Source organism: Cajanus cajan, chromosome 2 (genome assembly GCF_000230855.2).
Source record: "Cajanus cajan strain Asha chromosome 2, NIPB_CcT2T_4, whole genome shotgun sequence".
NCBI lineage: Eukaryota > Viridiplantae > Streptophyta > Magnoliopsida > Fabales > Fabaceae > Cajanus > Cajanus cajan.
The window spans coordinates 13,408,991-13,432,285 of record NC_138518.1 but is presented as its reverse complement, the minus strand read 5'-3'; the positions used below and the strand labels follow the sequence as shown (position 1 = coordinate 13,432,285).

Genomic DNA, 23,295 nt, shown 5'->3' with positions numbered 1-23,295 from the left:
AAAAAGTTTGCCTGCCTTTTGTCATAATCCCTTTCTTTTGTCTAAAAATATACACAAAAATATAGTGAAGCGCTTATATGCTATACATATATTAGAACTGGTAGGAGTACTCGACAAAAATCAGTGAAACCTTTGTCATATCGTAAAATATTACGAAAAGGGGCACCGATGATGACCGACCTTCTAAAGATCGGTGTAACCTTTATCATATCGTAAGATATTACGAAAAGGGACACCTACCTTTATAAGGGCAAGCGTCATCCTGTCAAGAATCTCCTTCAATAGATCTATAAACAAGCATAATAGAAATCCATTGTTATCCCTCGAAGGTGGCTTCTCAACACTCCGTACTCACGAGGATCCAAAAAAGACAAGCTATGGAGGCACTAATGGAAAGGAACCGCGAGCTAAATGAAGAGCTTAAACAGCTTAAGGAGAAAATGGTTCGAATGTGCGAAACCATGAGCAAGCTCCAACATGATGACTACAGCGCTAGTCACATAGGAGACGCGCCCAAGGATCACCTAAATGCTTTGGAAGAGAGGTTAAGAGCGGTGGAAGGTCATAGCTTTGACATCCAGGAGGCCGCTAAAATGTGCTTGGTACAGGATATCCAATTCCCGCCCAAGTTCAAAAGTCCTGACTTCCAAAAGTATACGGGATCCAGCTGCCCCAAAATGCATCTAACGATGTACTGCCGAAAGATGGCTGCCCATGTGGACAACGAGAAGCTCCTGATACACTGCTTTCAGGAGAGTTTATTAGATGTGGCCCTCAATTGGTACATGCAGTTGGAAGGAGGAAGGATCCAGACATGGAAGCAGCTTGCTGACGCTTTCTTGCAACGATACAAGTACAATATTGATCTCGTCCCCGACAGGTCTGATTTGCAAGGGTTAAGCAAGAAGGGGGATGAACCTTTCAAAGCTTATGCACAGAGGTGGAGGGAGCTAGCCGCACAAGTAGAGCCCTCGCTTTCTGATAAGGAGATGGTGACCTTGTTCATCAACTCTTTAACTGGCCCCTATTATGATAAGATGATAGGGAATGCCTCGATCCTTTTTGCTGACATAGTCACCATAGGCGAAAGGGTGGAGCAGGGTTTGAAGAGCGGTAAAATAGGAAAGGCTACAGGGAGTTACGACTACAAGAAGTTCTATGGAAAGAATAAGGAGGATGGGATCAATGCAGTCACCATAGCCACCACCCCTCCAAAAAGTAAAGGCACGTCACAGACCGAGTCGTGGAAAGAGAAGCCGGTGGATAAAATTCCTACCACCTATGCGGCGCTGTTACCTCAACTCTTAGAGGCTTCCATGTTGGTACGAGTCTTGCCGTCGAAGCAATTCAGCCCCCCTTTCCCTCCATGGTACAACCCAGAGGAGCGTTGCGATTATCACTCGGGCTCCCCAGGACATTCTGTGGAGCGATGCAAGGCCTTGAAGCTTCGAGTCCAAGGCCTAATTGATGTCGGGTGGTTAAAATTTGACACGGACACGCCCAGTATCGACAAGCAACCGCTCCCCAAGAATGAAGATTAAAGGTCGTGAAACGGTGCTGTTGGAAGACCGCCTGAATAGGGATGTCCATTAGGGATTCATGTTTTTTGTCATCATGAGTTTTATTATTTCACTGCTTTTTTAACCTACAACTATGCCTAAGGTTGTGGGTTTTCCACAATAAAGGGCTGTAATGAATTTGTTTATTTTATAATAAAATACGTCATTTAGAAGTTGTGTCTATCCTATTTTCTCTCTTTATTTTCTTCTTTTAGTCATCCATGCATTAAAATTATATAAAACCTAGTGAACATGGCCGAAGGAAACGAAGTTGAGCAAAATCTAAACTTGTGTGATGTATCGCTCGAGCATGAAGAGAATCTATCTCCCGAAATGCAAAGGTTGATGTACCAAGAGAATCGTATAATCCAACCCTATCAAGAGGAAGTTGAGCAGATTAATCTAGGGCAAGAAGAGGATAGAAAGGAAATATCAATCGGCACGAGGATGACAAAGGAGGTTAGGAATCAATTAATCGACCTCTTGAAGGAATATGTCGATGTCTTCGCTTGGTCTTATCACGACATGCCAGGATTAGACCGCGAAATTGTTGAACACAAATTGCCCATAAAAAGCGGGATTCCTCCAGTAAAGCAGAAACTTCGAAGGATCAAACCAGAGTGGTCCCTCAAAATAAAGGAAGAAGTCCAAAAACAACTAGATGCTGGGTTTTTGGTTGTATCTTGGTATCTTGAGTGGCTTGCGAACATAGTGCCCGTACTGAAGAAGAACGGGAAGATGCGAGTTTGTGTGGACTATCGAGATCTAAATCGAGCTAGTCCTAAAGACGACTTCCCACTACCACACATTGACGTTCTCATAGATAACACATCTACAAACACTATTTTCTCATTTATGGACGGATATTCAGGATATAACCAGATCAAGATGGCCATCGAAGATCAAGAGAAGACTTCTTTCATCACTCCTTGGGGCACCTTCTGTTACCGGGTGATGCCTTTCGGTTTGAGAAACGCAGGGGCAACCTATCAGAGAGCAATGGTAACCCTATTTCATGACATGATCCATAAGGAGGTAGAGGCGTATGTAGATGACATGATTGCTAAGTCAAAAGATGAAAATGATCATCTTATCCACCTAAGAAAACTGTTCAATCGGCTTCGTAAGTACAAATTAAAGCTAAATTCTACTAAATGTACTTTTGGAGTCCGATCAGGAAAACTCCTTGGGTTCATTGTCAGTGAAAAGGGGATAGAAGTGGATCCAGACAAAGCCAAAGCCATAATAGAAATGCCGCCCCCTAGGACAGAAAATGAAGTCAGGGGATTTCTTGGTAGGGTGAATTATATAGCTCGTTTCATATCTCAGTTGACAGACACATGCACTCCCATCTTTAAGCTGCTCCGAAAGAATCAACCCATGGAGTGGAATGAGGAATGCGAAATCACTTTCGATAAGATTAAGCAATGTCTCATCAATCCACCAATATTGATGCCTCCTATTGAAGGAGAACCTCTCATCCTATACCTCACGGTCTTGGAAGATTCCATGGGATGTATGCTAGGACAGTTAAACAAGAATGGTAATCAAGAAAGAGCTATCTATTACTTGAGCAAGAAGTTTACCGATTACGAAACTCGGTATTCTCCTTTGGAGAAAACATGTTGCGCCTTGGTGTGGGCCACCCAACGGCTAAGACAGTACATGCTGAGACATACTACCCAGTTAATATCCAAAATGGATCCTATCAAGTACCTACTTGAAAATTCTGTTCTGGTTGGGAGAATTGCTAGATGGCAGGTTTTGCTATCAGAATATGATATTGTATATGTCCCGCAAAAGGCAATCAAAGGCAGTGTCCTGGCCGATCACTTAGCAAACGGACCAACCAAGGATGAACACATGATCAAGGAAGAGTTCCCCGATGAAGGAATATTGACCTTGGAGGATGAGCTAGAACAACAAAGTCAAAATGAATCTTGGTCAATGTTCTTCGATGGGACCTCCAATATAATGGGGCACGGAATAGGAGCCATACTGATATCGTCCCAAGGAAAACATATCCCTGTGAGGGCAAGGTTGGACTTTGAATGCACCAACAACATGGCTGAATACAAAGCTTGTATATTGGGTCTATAGGCTGCGCTTGATAACGAAGTCACCAAACTAGAAGTCTACGGCGACTCGGCTTTGGTGATATACCAGCTACGGGATGAATGGTAAACGAAGGACTACAAATTAATCCCCTATCGAGCATATGTTCAGGATCTAATGTCCCAATTTGAATCCATTAACTTCGAGCATACCCCGAGAGAGGGGAATCAGTTAGCAGATGCACTGGGCACGCTATCATCCATGTTTGCTATAAAAGAGGGATGTGAAATACCGGTCATCAAAATCAGACGAAATGAGACACAAGCTCATTGTTGTACACTGGAGGAAAATGAAGATGGCCATCCTTGGTATTTTGACATCCATCAATACATCAAAGAAGGGAAATACCTAGTCGGGGCATCTGACAACGACAAGAAAACAATCAGACGAAGGGCTATTGGATTCGTACTACATGAGAACATCCTGTACAAAAAGAGTTTTGATTCCATCCTATTAAGATGTATTGGTCAGAAGGAGTCTCGATTGTTAATGAAAGAAGTCCACGAAGGAACCTTCGGTACCCATATAGCTGGACAGGTCATGGCCAGAAAAATCATGAGGGCAGGATACTTTTGGTCCACTATGGAGAAGGATTTCATCTCGTATGCTAGAAAGTGCCACAAATGCTAGATATACGCTGATAATATCCAAGTCCCACCAAGCGAGCTCAATGTAATGGCCTCGCCCTGGCCTTTCTCGATGTGGGGCATGGACGTCATTGGACCCATTGAACCCAAAGCCTCAAATGGACATAGATTCATTCTTGTGGCTATTGATTACTTTACTAAATGGGTTGAAGCCACATCATGCGCACATGTAACCCGTAAAGTGGTAGTCAATTTCGTCAGAAAAAACATAATATGTTGTTATGGAATACCTGACAAAATTATAACGGACAATGGGTCCAACCTCAACAACAAGATGATGACCGAATTATGTGACTCTTTCAAGATTCAACATCATAACTCCTCCCCTTATAGGCCAAAAATGAATGGGGCAGTTGAGGCAGCCAACAAGAATATCAAAAAGATCATTCAAAAAATGGTCGTTACACATAAAGATTGGCACGAGATGCTACCTTACGCATTGCATGGGTACAGAACATCCGTTCGCACATCGACGGGCGCTACCCCTTTTTCCTTAGTATACGGGATGGAAGCAGTCTTGCCTATCGAAGCAGAAATTCCTTCTTTGAGATTACTCACAGAGGCAAAGCTCCCAGAAAATGAATGGGTTCAAACCAGATTTGACCAACTAAATCTCATAGAAGAGAAAAGGTTAGACGCCATTTGTCACGGGCAAACATATCAAAGGAGAATCAAGAGAGCCTTCGACAAGAGAGTCCAACCACGACCATTTGAAGAGGGGGACCTAGTACTCAGGAAACTTCTACCAGCACAGAAGGATAAAATAGGGAAATGGACACCGAACTATGAAGGCCCATACATGGTCAAGCGAGCCTTTTCTGGAGGAGCATTGATCCTCACTAACATGGATGGTGAAGAACTCGCTTACCTAGTAAACTCTGATGCCGTGAAGAAGTTTTATGCTTAAGCGCAAAAAAAAAACAAAACGTTAAAGCAAGACGAACTGATGACCTAGAAGCCCCATCACCCTCTATAGAAGTCCGGAAATTACTTGAAGCGGTGCTAATCAGACGACTAGGAGGATGCCAAGCTTCATTTCTTAAAGTCATGATCACTCAAGCCTAGACACCGGCCAACCTCAGTCAATGTTTCAAAACCTCCTCTTGTAACCCTCCTTGAAATTTTCTAATTGGCAATAAAATACCATTTTTCTGAGTTCTTTCAACCTTTATCTTTAAATGACGTATTTTGGTATAAAAGAGAAAAATCAAAACAACCCAGCAAAAAGGCAGTTAAATAGATGAGACAATCCTATACGGGCCTCTAAAGCAAGCAAAATTTATGTGTGAATCTTCAGTAAAAAAAAAAGAAGAAAAAAACGGTAAAGAGAAGCCACTTGATACCAATAGATTTCTAAAAAGCTTAAATGCATATGTATGGCATACAGAAAAGTGCGCACTTGAAATAAAAAGGGAATTATCCAAAAGGGTAGTAGGCTGCAAACATTTTAATCCATGCATGCATCATGAATAAAATCTCTAAAGAAAGCAATCAAGATGGGAGCCACGTGTGACGGAGTATAACTCTCCCCTCACAACAGAGATCATACAAGGTCAAGTAAATCCCTTACAATGACCAGCCATAGACAAAAAAGGCAAGCTTCGTATGTGTTGAAAAAGCCGAAGCTAGACAAAAATGAAATTCAGAAAAAGAAACTTACCATAAGCAGGCGCCTGTAGAGGCATCACAATACTTACCTCGACAAGAACAACAACAAACATTTCCTGCCCATCCACCTAGGGGTAGTCTTTCATTCCACAGCCGTCCACCAATAATCAAATAACCAATCATCAAAAGGAATCAGCATTGCGCCTGGAGAGGAATCACAATACTCAAGTGACAGGGGCAACACTGGAATCCCTGCCAACCATCCACTTCTCTGCCCACCAACACAGGGGCACATCAAAACTCTCCTGCCCATCCACCTGGGGGCAGTCTTTCATCGCACAACACTATTGAGAAGACATAAAGTACAACGACAAAGTGGGTTACCTGACCTTAGTGAAAGGGTTGTAGATCCCTAAAACTAGTACAAAAACAAAGTGGGTTACCTGACCTTAGTGAAAGGGTTGCTAGATCCCTAAAACTAGTACAAGAACAAAGTGGGTTACCTGACCTTAGTGAAAGGGTTGCTAGATCCCTAAAACTAGTACAAGAACAAAGTGGGTTACCTGACCTTAGAGGAGGCCGGCTGAAGCCTTAAAATATCAGTCCAGCTTGGAGAGGCTGAGCTACGAAACTACTTCAACAACAAAGTGGGTTACCTGACCTTAGTGAAAGGGTTGCTAGATCCCCAAAACTAGTACGAAGTGGGTTACCTGACCTTAGAGGAGGCCGGCTGAAGCCTTAAAATATCAGTCCAGCTTGGAGAGGTTGAGCTACGAAACTACTTCAACAACAAAGTGGGTTACCTGACCTTAGTGAAAGGGTTGCTAGATCCCCAAAACTAGTACAAAGTGGGTTACCTGACCTTAGTGAAAGGGTTGCTAGATCCCCAAAACTAGTACAAAGTGGGTTACCTAACCTTAGTGAAAGGGTTACTAGATCCCCAAAACTAGTACAAAGTGGGTTACCTGACCTTAGTGAAAAGGTTGCTAGATCCCCAAAACTAGTACAAAGTGGGTTACCTGACCTTAGTGAAAGGGTTGCTAGATCCCCAAAAATAGTACAAAATGGGTTACCTGACCATAGTGAAAGGGTTGCTAGATCCTCAAAACTAGTACAAGATCGAAGAGGGTTACCTAACCTCAGAGCGAAAGAAGCTACACATTATCACAAGGGAAACAACGCAAAAGAACTAAAGAGACGAAGAGAAGACCCGAACGAAATGTCTACATCTTTTCTTTCCTTTGGAAAAGCAACACATTACTATTCCAAAGGACAAGTAAAGAGGGGCAGCTGTAGACACCCAATTTCGTCCGGGGGGCATACAAACAAGGGAATGGACCTCTGTTACGAAGGGAAGGAGCTCCCGAAGCATTCAAACGACAAGATAGGACTTTAGAAGGCCCATTAAGCTAATTTTAAAAGACTGGAACGGGCTGTTCCAAAAACCGGAACGGGCCGTTCCCAATTTGGAACGGGCCGTTCCAAGTTTTTAAAAGAGCCATCAACCCTAATTTGGAACGGGCTGTTCCTAGCTTGGAACGGGCCATTCCAAGATTGGAACGGGCCGTTCCAAGATTGGAACAGGTCGTTCCAAACTCTTCAAAAGAGGGCTAAACCTATAACTGGAACGGGCCGTTCCAAGTTATAAAACAAGCCTAATGAACCTTGTCCGGAACGCCCGTTCCAGCATAGCCAAGTATGTGTTAATTATGTCTCTTGAACGGGCCATATCAATTTTCAGAACGGGCCGTTCCAGTTACAAATTTAACCCACAACGGCCACATCTAGAACGGGCCGTTCCGATTTTGGAACGGGCCGTTCTGGACCCTTTCTGAAGTCTATAAATAGACAGCTGGGGCTCATTTCTCAGGACCCCAAAAATTTCGTCCAGCACTCTCTAGAGCTCGAAATTTCTCTATTTTTCTCTCTCTCCCTCCTATTGTATTTCTTGAGTATTGTGAGGCATTTGGGTAGTGCGAAAGGTTGCCACAAAGCACCTACAATTTCCATATTGGAAGATCTAACAAAGCTTGCTACGAGGTATTTTAATCAATCTTCTTCTCTCTCTTTTATTTCTTATTTTTTATAAATATTATTATAATAAAAGCAATCATGTAAATATTTTAAAGTTAATTGTTTAATTTAAATTTCAAGCATGTAAATATTATCAATAAAAGGGGATTCAATATTTATATTATTATTGTTTATAATGTTAACTTCGTCATAGGGTACCGATTAAGGGCGTTGTAGGGGTGCTTAATACCTTCCCTATACGTAACCGACCCCCGAACCCAATTCTGGTTATCAAGACCATTATTGGACCTTTAAAAACCTTTTCTTTTTCCAATGTTTTGAGTAAAACATTGGTGGCAACTCCATGAACCTATTTTCAAAACCATTATTTAAGGATTAGTCTGGTGTCCGGGCATTCCTTAATTGATGAGACTTTAAAAGGATGTCTAAACCATAGGTCGCAAGATCGGAAATTTTCGGGTTGCGACAGGAACGGGCCGTTCCAATTTACAAAAAGGGCCTAAAACCCTAAATTGGAACGGGCCGTTCCAAAACTGGAACGGGCTGTTCCAGAATTGGAACGGCCGTTCCAGGCTCTTTAAATAAGGCTAAAACATACATTTGGAACGGACCGTTCCCAAATTGGAACGGGCCGTTCCAAATAACAAAAAGGGCTTGAATTCTTAATGTGGAACGGGCCGTTCCAGTATACCTATAGACGTGTTAATCTTGTCTCTGGAACGGGCCGTTTCAATTTCGGAACAGGCCATTCCAGTTACAAAATTTGCACATAACGGCCATATCTAGAACGGGCCGTTCCGATTTTGGAACGGGCCGTTCTGGACCCTGTCTGAAGTCTATAAATAGACAGTTTGGGCTCATTTCTCAGGACTCCAAAATTTCGTCAAGATTTCTTAGAGCACGAAATTTCTCTCTTTTTCTCTCTCTCCCTCTCTTTTGTATTTCTTGAGATTTTTGTGAGGCATTGTAGCGTGAAGGGTTGCCACAAAGCACCTAAAATCTTCCTGTTTAAGATTCAATTCAATAGAGTTCATTCAAGAGGTATTTCAATTAATCTTTTTCTCCTTTTTTATTTATTTCTTCTCTATAATAAATATTGTAATAATAAAAATAATCATGTAGACATTTTAGGATTAATTGTATAATTTAAATTTCAAGCATGTAAATAATTACTGATAAAAGGGGATTTAATATTTATATTATTATCATTTATAATGTTAACTTCATCATAGGGTACCAATTAAGGGCGTTGTAGGGGTGCTTAATACCTTCCCTACACGTAACCGACCCCCGAACCCAATTCTGGTTATCAAGGCCATTATTGGACTTTTAAAAACCTTTTCTTTTTCCAATGTTTTGAGTAAAACATTGGTGGCGACTCCATGAACTCATTTTTCAAAACCATTAATTAAGGATTAGTCTGGTGTCCGGGCATTCCTTAATTGATGAGACTTCCGGGCATTCCTTAATTGATGAGACTTTTAAAAGGATGTCTAAACCATTAGTCGCGAGATCAAAAATTTTTGGGTTGCAACAAAAGGCAACTTTCGAGGGACGCAAAGGTAATCAATTTTCGATTCTTGTACCTTACGAAAGTGGGGCGTCTAAGAAATTCGTAGAGGATGAGGAGGATTTGATTACGGATTGTTTTGAAAGTGGTTTCGAGGACTCTCTCGAAGATATTTGTGGAGTGGTGTCAATCCTACCTTCTGAATATGCTGAAGCTATGGAATCTGTGAATGAACAGGAAGACATACACCGTGAAGATTTTTTCGGTGACCCCAACTATGAGTCAAAAATAGTATGGGTAAATCAAATATCTCGAGTCATTCCAAAGTTTAATTCGGCAGTGTTCGATTCACCTACCACAGAAATGAAGGAACATCTGAAACCTTTACTGTTGACCCTTAGGATCGAAGGAGTTGAAATCAACAAATTCCTAGTGGATGGAGGTGCTGCTATAAATATACTCCCACAGACGATGCTGAAACGTTTTGGGAAGACTTTGGCAAATCTGAAACCTCACAATATCCTTATTTATGATTATGCTGGAAAATTTTCTCAACCAGAAGGGATGATATTGCTAAATGTGCAAATTGGTAGTGTGAGAAGGACCACCATGTTTATTGTCACTCCCTCGAAAGCTAACTTTAATGTGCTGTTAGGAAAAGAATGGATCCACGGAATAGGAGCAGTACCTTCGACAGTGCACCAGAAAATATTTTTCTGGAATGATGACGAACAATTGGAAATGTTGGATGCAGATCAGAAAGAGTATGAGACGGGAATGTATTTCGCGAATCAAAAAATTACTGCATTCGCGAAAACTAAGCCTTTCGATGCCATAGACCCGTATGTCTTGGAGGCAGAAGAGGGTGTTAAGAATACTTTCTGTTGGGATGTTCGAAGAGGATTTGTTATCCACAAAGCCGAAATTGAATCGGCTCAAGTGCGAGAATGATGAGACAAGATCCTTGTTCGAGTCTTAGCTCGAATTTCGGCCTACATGGCCGAAAGAACGACCAATGAGGCCGAGGAAAGTAATGAAGTCGAAGTAGCCCAAGGGGGCATACATTTGATGAAGGTCGAAACTATAATGGCTACGAAGGCCGACAAAAAAGAAGAAAACCAAAAAGAGGTAATCGAAGCAGCTGAGAAAGAATCTCTCAGAGTAAGACTCGAGGATGAGCAGAACGGGGATTTGGAAGGAATCGAAGAAAGACTTGATTGTGTCTTTGACGATGCTCCTCTAGGATTCAAGAAAATGGTGAATGATGGGCTGAAAGTGGAATCTCAAGATCCTCTAGAGGAAGTCAATCTGGGTACAATCGAAAAAAGGAGAATCACCTATGTTAGCAAACTAGAGGAGAAAAGCGTTAAAGAACAAATCGTGTAGGTCTTGCATGAATATAAAGATTGCTTCGCTTGGGATTATGAAGAAATGCCTGGTTTGGATCGAAATTTAGTAGAACATAGGTTGCCTATGATTTTGGGGAAGAAACCAGTGAAACAAAACCCACGAAGGTTTGGATCGGCCAATGATTCGACTATTGCGGGCATGCTGTCGCAAGATGACGAAAATGGCATCAAGAGAGCCATTTATTACATCAGTAGGATGTTAGTCGAGGCAGAAATCAGATACACTCCTTTGGAGAAGTTCTGTCTGAGTTTATATTATGCTTGTACAAAGCTGAAGCATTATATTAAACCTTATGATGTATTAGTGTTCTGTTGAAATAATGTGATTAAATATATGTTATCTAAACCTATCCTGCACTCTCGAGTTGGGAAATGGGCTCTTGCATTGACCGAGTATTCGTTAACATTTGTTCCCCTCAAAGCCACAAAAGGACAAGTAATCGTTGATTTTCTCGTGGATCACTCGAATTTAAATGAACGGGTTAATTATTTAACCACGAAATCATGGGAACTATTTTTTGATGGATCGAAACACGAGTTAGGAGCAGGAATCGGATTACTGATTATTTCCCCAGGTGGAATCCCAACTAAATTCTCATTGAGAACAAAATCCGAATGCTCGAATAATGAAACTGAATACGAAGCAGTGATTACTGGGCTAAAATTGCTTAAAGACTTGGGGGCAAGGAACATAATCATTCGAGGTGACTCGCAACTCATGATTAAACAATTAACTCGAGAATATAAATGCATGAATGAAAAGTTACTCGAATGCAAGTCTCGAGCTACAACTTTGTTAAATTCATTCGATGAGGTCCAATTAGAACATATTTCTCGTAATGAGAACGAAATTGCGAATGAACTAGCTCAGATTGCATCCGGGTACAAGATAAGCAGGGAATGTCTCGAATCTCTTGTTTGTATAAGGAATGAGTTAAGTGACGAGCACGAATGCCTCATCATTGACACCTCAACCATTCAAGACTGGAGGAAAGAGCTAATCGAATATCTTCAAAGTCCAAATTCGCAAGCTGAAAGAAAAGTTAAATATCGAGCTCTCAATTATGTGATATTGAACGATGATTTATACAAGAGAGGCTTCGATGGAGTTCTGTTTAAGTGCCTTGGAAATCATGAGAGCTACATAGCCATGGCAGCGGTACATGAAGGAATTTGTGGTGCCCATCAAGCGGTGGAGAAAATGAAATGGAATTTGTCCAGAAAAGGATACTTTTGGCCAAGCATGTTCAAGGATTGTATCGAATTTGCAAAGGGTTGCAAAGAGTGCCAGAAACATGGCCCAATACATAGAGTACCAGCAACCGAGTTGCACTCGATTGTTAAGCCGTGGCCCTTTTGAGGTTGGGCAATTGACGTAATTGGCCAGATTCATCCTCCGTCAGCAAAAAACCATAAGTACATAATCATGGCCATTGATTATTTTACGAAATGGGTGGAAGCAATTCCTGTAAAAGAGGTTGATCAGAAAGAGGTGATAAATTTTATTGAAGACCATATTATATTTCGATTCGGAATACCCTAGACAATAACTACAGATCAAGGAACGATGTTCACAGGTCAAAAAATGGTCCAGTATGCCCAGTCGAGAGGAATCAAAATGATTACTTCGACACCCTACTATGCACAAGCTAACGGCCAAGTCGAGGCTGCTAACAAAGTGATCATAGCTTTGATCAAAAAACATATTTCGGGGAAACCTCAAAATTGGCATGAAACATTGCTGCAAGTATTGTGGGCTTACAGAAATTCACCTAGGAATGCCACTCAAACTACGCCATACAAGTTGGTGTATGGTCATGAAGCAATTTTGCCTATTGATATCAATTTGCAATCCGTTCACGTGTAAAGGCAAAATGAGTTACCAGTCGAGGATTATTGGAATTTAATGTATGATGAACTAATTCGACTGGATGACGAGAGAATGACAGCCATGCAAAATTTCATTCACCAGAAAGAAAAGATAGCTCGAGTTTATAACAAAAAGGTTAAGAGCAAACAATTTTCGAGTGGAGACTTAGTCCTAAAAGTCATCCTCCCAATGGACCAAAAATCTCGAGATCGAGATAAATGGACCTATAATTGTGAAGGACCATTCATCATCGAAAGAATCTACTCGAACAATGCAAACTTGATCAAAGAGTTAAATTCGAGAAATGCAAGTAAAGTGATTAATGGGAAATACTTGAAGAAATTTCATGAAAGTAGCATGTACTGAGACGAGTGTTCAAAGAGATAAGCTAAGCAATAAAGGTACAAGCGGATAATATTAAATTATAAATAGGCATCTCGCAGGATCTCGATCACTTGCAGAATTTGGATTTGAGTGCTTCGTATGCCTGGTAGGCTTGGTCGAGACTTTGCTTCCGCGAAGCACACAATATCTCCAATCTTCTCTTTTAATCCAACGACTTTGAAAGTCGAAGAGATATGCCTTTCCCTTCATCCCGCAAACCCTTTTTCTTCAACATGATCTCTTGGCTTTAGAGCTTCAAAGCAGCATGTTTGTACTTGATCGAGTCAAGTTCTCATTGCAGGGCAGCAAGGGTATGCTCCGCATCTTCCTCATATTGCTTGAGCTTCATCAATTCTGGAACTATCTGAGAAGTGGAATCTTTGATCGAAAGCAATTCTGTCTTGAGCTTTTCCAATTTGGTTCGATCCTCTTCAGAATCAGCCTCAATTTGAGCTAGCTCCTGACTCGAAGTGGACCACTTCGTGTGCAATTCGGAGGCTGCAACAAAAGTATGAGCATATTCGTTTAGCTCTGTGGTGACCTCCGGAGGAGGATCAGGAAAGGCATTTAGATCATCAACCATCCGTTCAATCGCTAATTTGAATTGAGGATCCATGAGAGCTTGGTCGAGATGGTCCACATAAGCTTTCGAACGGAAAGTAGATAATAACGGTTGAAAGCTCTCAGCGATTTCTTGGGTCTTCCCTGAAGCCGAAGTCCTGCTAGTCCAATTCTCCAAGACCTCAAAAATGTCATCTTGAGCAGCTTCGTCATCAAAGAAGCTTATGAGGTCTATGTCATCTAGAGGAATCGAAGCTAGCAGAGTTTCGGAAGGGATAGCATCAGTAGAACTCGTAGGTTGACCGGAAGGAGGAGTTTGCTTGTCCTCAGAAGTTACCTCTAGGCCTGCACGAAAAGGATATTTCGGTGAGACAAAATATTCTTTGGTGGAATACCATGATGTCCAAGACTTACCTACCTTGTCCAGAGGACACCCCTGTGTTGAAATTGAAGAAAGGTGTATCACCTTGCATAGGACCAGGAGGGGAAGGTTCATTAGTGGGCGTGGTGACAGGAACAGTGGCCGTAAGAACATTGAAAGAAACCACCTGTTATGAAAAGGCATTGTAACAATGCACCAGTTCGAGGGCGGTCAGAAAAGTAGGAAATCAAGAGTCAACAGAACATACCTCAGGATGTTCAGGAGGAGAGGCCGATTCATGAATTTCGATAACATCTCGAGAAGATGGAGCAGCAGTAGGAGAAGTGGGGGCACTTCGAGGGATCTCAGAGGAAGACTCGGATGCCTCTGAATCTGCCTTTTTCTGGGAAAAAAGGGGAAACTATTACAGAGGATAAAATCAAGACAAGAGAAGGAAGGTCTAGAGAATTAGCACATTACCTGGATGGGGGATTTCATTGCATCCTTCATAAGCTTCTCAGTGGGAACCTTTGGTCTAGGGACAGACCTAGTCGAGATAGCTTTTTGTTTCCCTTTGTCTCAGGAAGATCTCCGAGTGGTGGAAACCTGAAAAAGGTAAACAGGCAAAGAGATTATTATGACATTTGAGTGACCATTTCGAGTGCGCTTAGAAAGATAACTTACAGATTGCCCACTTTGAGAATCCGAACGAAGTTTTTTCTTAGGAACTTCAACCTCCTACAAAAAACAAAATGCAAATACGTGAGCGGCCAGAAATTTAGTACAATTCTAAAAAAGGGACATACGTTGTTATTCTTACCTTCGAGCGAGATCGAAGTCGGTCAGAAAGATTTTTTCGTTTTCGAGGCTTCAACGAAGTATCATCTTCGTCATCCTCAAAAACTGTCTCCCAGTGTTGAATGTCCTTTTGATGTTGAGGAACTTTTTGGGCAATAGCAGCTAAACATGAGGAAAGTGAAAAATGAGGAGAGATAGGAAATTCGAAGTCAGTAGAAAAAGAAAAGGCAAAGCTTAATTATTAGGATAGACAACAGTATTGTCAACCCAGCACAAAGGCCATTGTTTATCCCTGGGAAAATCATACACAGAACATCTCGTACTCGTCACTCGATCCTTAACAGGAATTTTCTTATTATCCTCATACGAGGGATCAAGGGTTCTGACCCAAGGAGGATAATCAAGACGTTTCGCAAGGCCGAAAAGGGCATTGGGAAGAGGAGGTATGTCCTTAGGACAAAACTTTGCAAAAATAGTTTGACCCTGAGGATCAATGACTTTATTTCGACGGATGTTCCGTTGTACCATTCTAGTCAGGGATAAAGTAGCATCGAAAATAGTTCGAAACATATTTTTGGGACGATAACAAACTCTGTAATATTGTTCAAACTGGGAAATAATGTTGCGATTATCATAAATACTTGGAATCTTTGGGCCCTGCAGAGAAAAGGGAGAATTCGTAAGTTTCCAAGAAAAGTCCTCAAAGGAAAACATCTTGTCAGCGTAATATCTACACCACCATCGAAGGTAGCACTTGGACACCAAAAATGCAGGAAGGAAAGAACAAGGGGTAAGGTTCAATTGAGTAGATGGCGTCAAGATGAACTTCAAAAAACCCTCATAATCGACATCTTCTACACAAACATCAGAATCAATTCTATCCTTTGGAAAAAGAGGTGTCAGTCTGATCTGACAAAGCCCGAATTGACAGACAAGGATTTGAGGTTGATAGGGATAAACTCTCACATCCCTTTGTTTCATACCAGTAAAGATGAGATCCCAAGATAGGAATCCCATCCAGATTTTGACCATCTCCTGGGAAATCTGTCCTACCTGATTGTTACCAATTAACCAGGAAGGCCCTGCTAAATCAGAACGGATGAAAAGAGCCAAATCATTCGAGAACTCCTCGAATTCAAGAATTTCCTGGACATAACGGGCAAAACCATCAACAGACCTTTTCTTGGGAGTCAAAGCAGTCAAGCGAGCGCCTTCGAGAGAATATCGAATGGAGGCTTGAAGAGGAAGAAGCTTCAGTTTCTTCTCGAAAATGGCATTAAGCCATAATTGCAAAAGCTAGAGTGGTCCTGTAAGATTCCGAGGGCCAGTTTCTCGAAACAAGCTTTTCGAGGCTTCGTTGAGACAGTTATAAAAAGAGGCAAGTAACAACTTGCTCAAGCAAATCTTTTTCTTCAGATGCAAAGCCTAAGCGAGTGCGTAGTAGTACTTGGGAACTTGCAGAGAAGGGGTACAAAAGACACAAGCAGATAACCAATATAGCAAGAAGGCAATGTGCTTAGAGTCAGTAACAAGAGTACCCTCTTCGCCATGGTGTGCGTTGATGAAGGCAGAATACGTCTTTTTGTCCCAAACGATCGAAGTTTCATTCATCGAAATCTCTTCTTCGAGAATGTCAGGAAGATAACAGTCCCCCAAGAGTTTCAATCCCGTGATGGTAGCGATATCCAAGAGAGTGGGGCAGACAAAACCACAAGGAAATTCGAAAGCACGAGTTTCCCTATTCCAAAAGAAAACAACAGATAACAACATCTGGGGATCGAAAACGTTCAGATCAAATTTTGATAGTTGAACGAAATTGAATATTCCAGCTTCTTTCCAAATAGATTGTTTCGAGGCCTCAATACGTTCCAACCATTGAATGTGTTTGTCCTTGGGAGGGGGAAAAGCCCGAAACATCTTCGCGGTATCCGAAAAAAGAGAAAGGTCGATGGTTGGAGAGTAAACGAAAGGGAGAGTAGAATCATCTTCCGGAAGCAAATCATTATGAGTCTTCTTCTTGCTCGGATTCGAAAAGGGGCCTAGAAAAGCATGCATTGATCCGTTAGAAAGCGAAAAAGGAAGAAGTACTTGTGATTGGAAGATTTTGAGACTGGCTTCCTCCATGCCAGGGATAGGAACGAATGGGTTAGCCCCTTCGCTCAAGGTGGAAATAGTTGCATTCTCTGTCAGCAAAGGAACGGAAGGAGTAGGGGAAACCGTCGAAGTCGTAGGTGTAGCCGTAGACGCGGGCGCAGCAGAAGTTGCCATGGAAATAAGATGAAGAGGAAGAATTCGAAGGTGAAGAATGAGTGAGTGCTAAAGAGCATTAAAACGTACTCAAATGGGTGAAGTGAAAGGTTGTATGAAAGAGAAAAATGGGCCAAATCGCAGTAAAAGCCCGCTGTGAAATTCAAAGGAGAGGGAATTCAAATTTTTGGGTAACCGAAAATATTCGCTAATGGACAAAATTTGGAATCGCGTTAGCGTATCCCAGAGAAGCGGAATCAGTGTCGCCAAATTTACTGTAGCAGGTACGGAAAGGAGAAATTTGGAATTAATAATGTTAGGGGCATTTAATTCTCGTGAAGAGCACGTGGCTCTAGAGTCTTATCAAAGAAAGTTGAGGTATTGGAAAACATTCTGTCTCGGTTACCTCGAAACAAATGTTTTCCATGGGGCATTTGTTAGTACCAGAAAATGAATTCGGAGACACTCGAAATACAGGGGTGCTCGAAATTTTAGATGATCAAAAAAGGCAGAGAAGATTCTAAAGGAGACATACGAAGCTTGAAGAGAATCAAGAGATACGCGAAGACATTTTTCGTGAAACTCTCAAAATCCCAAGAATCCGGACATACATGAATACACTTCATAAACTCTCAGAATAAAGAACTTAAAGGAGACACGATTTAGGAGCGGTTGAAGTAACATGGGATAAGTGTCAAAGGCTTCAAAATGGTTTGGGAAAGTTAACGAGCAGTTCCAAGAATTATCCAGAGATGGGCCCGAGAGTAGGCCACTATGTGGAAATTTAGAACGGTTATGTACTTCCGGGGCACGTCAGAAACAATTACCTTCCCCAAATCTTTGTCTATAAATTAAACGAGCCATGTTCGTAGCAAGGGGTCAGAAATCTAATTCCCACAATACCTCACACGCACTCCGCAGCCTGCGCATAAGGCATACTGTGCATACGAGACAGCTTTGGGTACGATTTCTCGACCACCTTTCTTTTTCCTGTTTAGGAGTAGCGTAGCATAACGTAGCATAGCATAATCTATCCTAGTGTAGTGTAGTCATTCTGAACATGTTTCGTTATCCTTACGAATTGTAATTTTGTTACCATTTAATGAAGGATATGATTTCTGCAGTCAATATACATGTCATCTGTTCGATTCACATTAATTATTGCATGCATGAATTTGATTGTACAATTAGCATATATCTTCTGATGTGCTGAAACAAGCATAGATCTTCTGACGTGCTAAAACTAGCATAGATCTTCTGACGTGCTCGAAATAGTGAGCATAGATCTTCTGATGTGCTAAAACCAGCATAGATCTCCTGAAGTGCTCAAAACAATGAGCATAGATCTTTTGACGTGCTGAAACAACACCCTAATTTAACTCTATTTGTTGCTTGTACGATTTTCTTTTTTCACTGAAAGTCTTCGATTCTGTCATGTCACGAACACAAATAAATTGAAACGTGAACTCGTGCTAGTTCGAACAAAAAGAACCTATGAACGAAATCCTCCACAAACAAGGGGGTTATAATTATACCGGTGTAACTTTTACTAAGTATTATGCCGCTCAATAACTTTATATTAAATGTGAATTTTGTAAATCTAACCGTTAAATTGAAAGTTCATATCACTTTATAAGTGTATATCAAATTTTGTTAAAATTGAACAACAACTGGAAGGTAATCAAAGTGTTTATATTTTAGTGTATTTTGAAATGAATATATTACATCAATTTTGTTTTATAAAAATGAAGTATCAAATCATCTTGGATTAATATAAAGTTTTGTATATATAATCTATGAGAGATATGAACTTTCAATCTAACAGTTGGATTTACCAAATTCACATTTAATATAAAGTTATTGAGCGGTGTAATACTTATTAAAAGTCACATTTAATATATATATATATATATATATATATATATATATATATATATATATATATGAGGGGGTTATAATTGCATCGGTGTAAATTTTACTATGTGTTACACCTCTCAATAACTTTATATTAAATGTGAATTTTGTAAATTCAACTGTTAAATTGAAAATCTTTTACTCTTAAATCATATATACAAAATGTTATATTAATCGAAGATTATTTCTTATAAAACAAAATTAAATCTGTTGAAAAATTTATATTTTTGATGAGAAAATTTTTGTAGGAAAAGTTATATTATTGATGGAATATTTCAGAAAAAAATTATATTTGTCGAAAATATAAGAACTGGTTTTAAATTTGATATGAAAATATTATGATATAATTAGATAAGATTTTAAGTTAGTATTTTATTAATGGTTGATAATTAAAAAATAAAACAAGGATAAATGCATTTTTTGAATTTTATATGTTTGATTTAAGATAACTTACAAAATAACTCTTGGTAAAGTTATTCCGCTCAATAACTCATGATGGATGTTGAATTTCATCGATCCAATTAATTGTTAATTTAAAAGTTATTAAATTTTACTAATAATTAATATAAAAAAATTAATTAGTTTTGGAATAAATTATTTTCTAATTAACAATATAATTGAACATTATTTATTTTAAATTATTTAACTAAAATCTTATTGATAATTTACTATATAATCTTAATATTTTTGTATAACTAATATCTGGTTTTAAATTTGATATGAGAATATTATATATAATTAGATAAGATTTTAAGTTAGTATTTTATTAATAGTTGATAATTAGAAAATAAAACAAGGATAAATACATTTTTTTTTAATTTTATATGTTTTATTTAAGGTAAATAAATATATTAAATTAATTAATAATTTATTTAAAATATTAAAATTTAATTTATAAATATGTAATAAATAAATATTTATAATTTTATAAATTATATTATCATTATAAATTATAAAATAAAATAATTTAAATTATAATTTTAAATAGAAATAAGTAGATGTTAATTATAAAAGTAAGTACATATAAATAAAGAATAACTAAATATATTATTATTATTATTATTATTATTATTATTATTCATAATATAAAATTATTATATATTATTATTATAGTACAAATATGAGATTGTATATTTGAGGATGACTTAAATGAATTAATTTCTACAAGTTATACTGACAACATACATATACATTTCGGTAGCTTACTCATCAGAACTTCACAGTTAAGAATTGCACAAGTAAGGATAAAACACGCTAAACAGTGAAATATCATGAAATAGAACCCTTGAGAGGCCAAATATGAGGATTGTTACATTAATAAATTTATTAAAACTAAAAGAAAATTTATAATTTCTGAAAGGGTAAAAAAAGGATCGTAATATTAATTTAGAGGCAGTTGGTGCGACAGTTGATGAAAGGGTCACAATGTTAATATAGAGGCAGTTAGTGCGTCAGGTGCTTTAGGGGTCGCAATTCCAATTTTGCGACGGTTTGTGCAACGGTTCTGATAACCGTCGCAAAATTTCCTGGTGACGGACAATTCTACGACGGTTCCCAAACCGTCGCAATATTGTCTTTGCGGCAGTTCTAACCGTCGCAATGTAGGCCATATAACCGTCGCAAAATCGTCATTTTCTTGTAGTGTTGGATTTATAAAATTCACTTTAATATAAAGTTATTGAGCGGTGTAATACTTAGTAAAAGTTATACCACTGTTATTATAACCCTTCTCATTTTAAAATATATAAATTATTACATAAACTTTAAAATTTATAATAAATAATTTAAATTATATCATAAAATTTATTTTAAATAGAAATAAGTAGATTGTTAATTATAAAAGTAAGTATATATATAAATAAAGATTAATTAAATATAATATAATTATTATTATTAGTAATATAATTATTATATGTTTTTAACGGTTCGGATACACCAAAATGATAAGGATCCAAAGATAATATAAGTATGAGATTGGATAGTTGAGGATGACTTAAATGAATTAATTTGTACTATTTATACTAATAACATGCATCTGCTTTTCGGTAGCTTATCTCATAAGAACTTCATAGTTAAGTGTGCTTGACTTGGAGTAATATAGGGATGAGTGACCTTCTAGGAAGTTTTCAAAAATTGTGTAATTAAGGACAAAACATGTTAAAAAGTTAAGTATTGTGAAATAAAATTCTTAAGAGGCCAAATATGATTGGTTCGTAGCGACCAAATTTGCAACGTCTATAAAATTTAATAAAATAAAAAATAAATATTTAGCGACCGATTTATTTGATCACTAATTTGGTCCTATACACTTTAGCGACCAAAATCTTTGTGACCGAATTAGCAACCAAAAATTTTTCCGTCGCTAAATAGCTTAGCGACCATGGTTTTAGCGACTGATTAAATTCGGTTGCTAAGGTAAATAGTGACCGATTTTAGCAATTTAGCGACTGATTTTGGTGGTCGCCAAATTGCATATTTTTTTGTAGTGCTAGAAGGAACCTAAATGTCATATAATACAATTAATTAAGGACAATATTAGAATGTAATAAATTGAAACATTGATTACCTTATTAGCCACATTGGTCCTCAATAACCTAGATGGCTATTAAATAAAGGTGCCTACAGCCTATCCCATTTTTTCCACCTCAATAGTGGGACAGGGACTTAAGCATCGTGTTCTAACATCAACAACCTCCACCCGTAATGAATCATCTAAAATCTCCTAGTGGTGGATGGTTGAGCCCAACATGTGCCCTTGCCTAAGGTCACCAACTACTTCAATGTTCCATCAATCTATAGTTGCACAAGTGGTTGTGCCACATCAACTACACCCTCTGTCGATGCGTTTGGAGCAGCACAACTCCCCTAGGAGCTGATAGTAAGAGGAGGAGGAGCTGCCCGAGACGGAGACAGAAATAGAGAATAAGAAGGATGAGTTGCTTGGGCTGTATGACCCACAGATCCTAACTCCTCCTTAAGATCCCTCATGACCCGTGCCTTAAGTTCATCTTTAAGGCGTACCCACTCATCGATACTAAGTTGTGATTTACTAACACGTGTAGCTGAAGGAGGTCCGAAGACGACACAAATTCCTTTACCCTGTCTAAGTTCAATCCATCACTACATTTGTCTAACATAAACCGTGTCAACCTCACCTTCTAATGCAAGGTGTGACCTACGCATTCAGAAAGATAATTCTTTATTTTATTATTGCATAAAGGTAAAGTCTCATACCATTTGTCCATTTCTAGCCAAATTGCCTTACCTTGCATTTATCTATTTGTTACACATTTGAGCCTATTTAACCCTTTATTTTATTATATAGCTCATTACAAACCTTAGAGTGAAAAACCATCATACATTATAACCTTAGGGATTAGAGGAATTTTGGAAATATACTTTTACAATATTTTATTAAATGTAAGATGAAGTTTATGTTATTAAAGACTTTTAGCAATATTTTACATATTAATGAAATCATTTTTAAAAATGTTACCAAAATGGAATTTTGTAACATTTTAATAATATTACTAAATTTTTGTAAACTTTATTAAATGATAATTAGATTGTAACACTACTTATTATTTTTCCTTTTTGTCTACAAGTCTTTTAAGATTTATGATATTCTAAGGTATATTTTTTTTTTGTTCTTAAATAAGATAAAACATCATAAGTTAATCACCACCAAATCAAGATCCAATATCAAAGTTTATTTATTTTAAGTTTCACTTTATAATTACATATATTCTTTATGTATCATCTTTTTACTCGATGTAAGACTACAAATTTAGGAGACAATTAGAGATTTTATCAAAATCGCTAGATCCTAGAGTGAGATCTTTTAAAAAATTTCATTTAGGTTCCACTTATTTTAAAAAAAAATTTCAGCAATATTTTAATGCATAATCGATAGCCTATGAACAATTTATAAGAATGAACAAATTCCCTTTTAAATATAATATGAATTTCTCTATGAATGATGCACTTATGTTAATCAGGATATGAATATTTATATCAAACTAAAATACTACTTCATAAGTGTTGGAGAATAATTAAATATGCTTAATTAAGACTCAATTCATCATGTAATCATATCCAAATTGATAAGGTGTTATTATTTTTATTGTTAAATAGATAAAGTCCTTAATTAAAGTTATAGACTTATTTTCATAATAGAGATTATGATAATGAGAAGCAAAAGTTTGTTATTATTTTAATCTAAATTTTTCTTGATTATAAGATTATTGTATATGGGACATCAATAAATTCAAATAGATC

At 38.4% G+C, this 23,295-nt stretch overlaps 3 protein-coding genes across 3 annotated transcripts; all 3 read left to right on the top strand.

Annotated features, from left to right (window-relative positions):
- Nucleotides 1-377: 377 nt before the first annotated feature.
- LOC145954734 (uncharacterized) lies at nt 378-1,541 on the top strand. The gene has a single exon (XM_083069424.1). The coding sequence runs from the start codon at nt 378-380 to the stop codon at nt 1,539-1,541; it is 1,164 nt and encodes a 387-aa protein (XP_082925550.1).
- A 2,250-nt stretch (nt 1,542-3,791) lies between these two features.
- On the top strand, nt 3,792-4,304 carry LOC145954733 (uncharacterized). The gene has a single exon (XM_083069423.1). The coding sequence runs from the start codon at nt 3,792-3,794 to the stop codon at nt 4,302-4,304; it is 513 nt and encodes a 170-aa protein (XP_082925549.1).
- Nucleotides 4,305-11,216: 6,912 nt separating this feature from the next.
- LOC145954732 (uncharacterized) lies at nt 11,217-12,242 on the top strand. The gene has a single exon (XM_083069422.1). The coding sequence runs from the start codon at nt 11,217-11,219 to the stop codon at nt 12,240-12,242; it is 1,026 nt and encodes a 341-aa protein (XP_082925548.1).
- The last annotated feature ends 11,053 nt before the right edge of the window (nt 12,243-23,295 follow it).

Excerpts from the sequence above, each read along its gene's own strand:
- LOC145954734 (XM_083069424.1), top strand. The coding sequence starts at position 378 with ATGGAGGCACTAATGGAAAGGAACCGCGAGCTAAATGAAGAGCTTAAA.
- LOC145954733 (XM_083069423.1), top strand. The coding sequence starts at position 3,792 with ATGTCCCAATTTGAATCCATTAACTTCGAGCATACCCCGAGAGAGGGG.
- LOC145954732 (XM_083069422.1), top strand. The coding sequence starts at position 11,217 with ATGTTATCTAAACCTATCCTGCACTCTCGAGTTGGGAAATGGGCTCTT.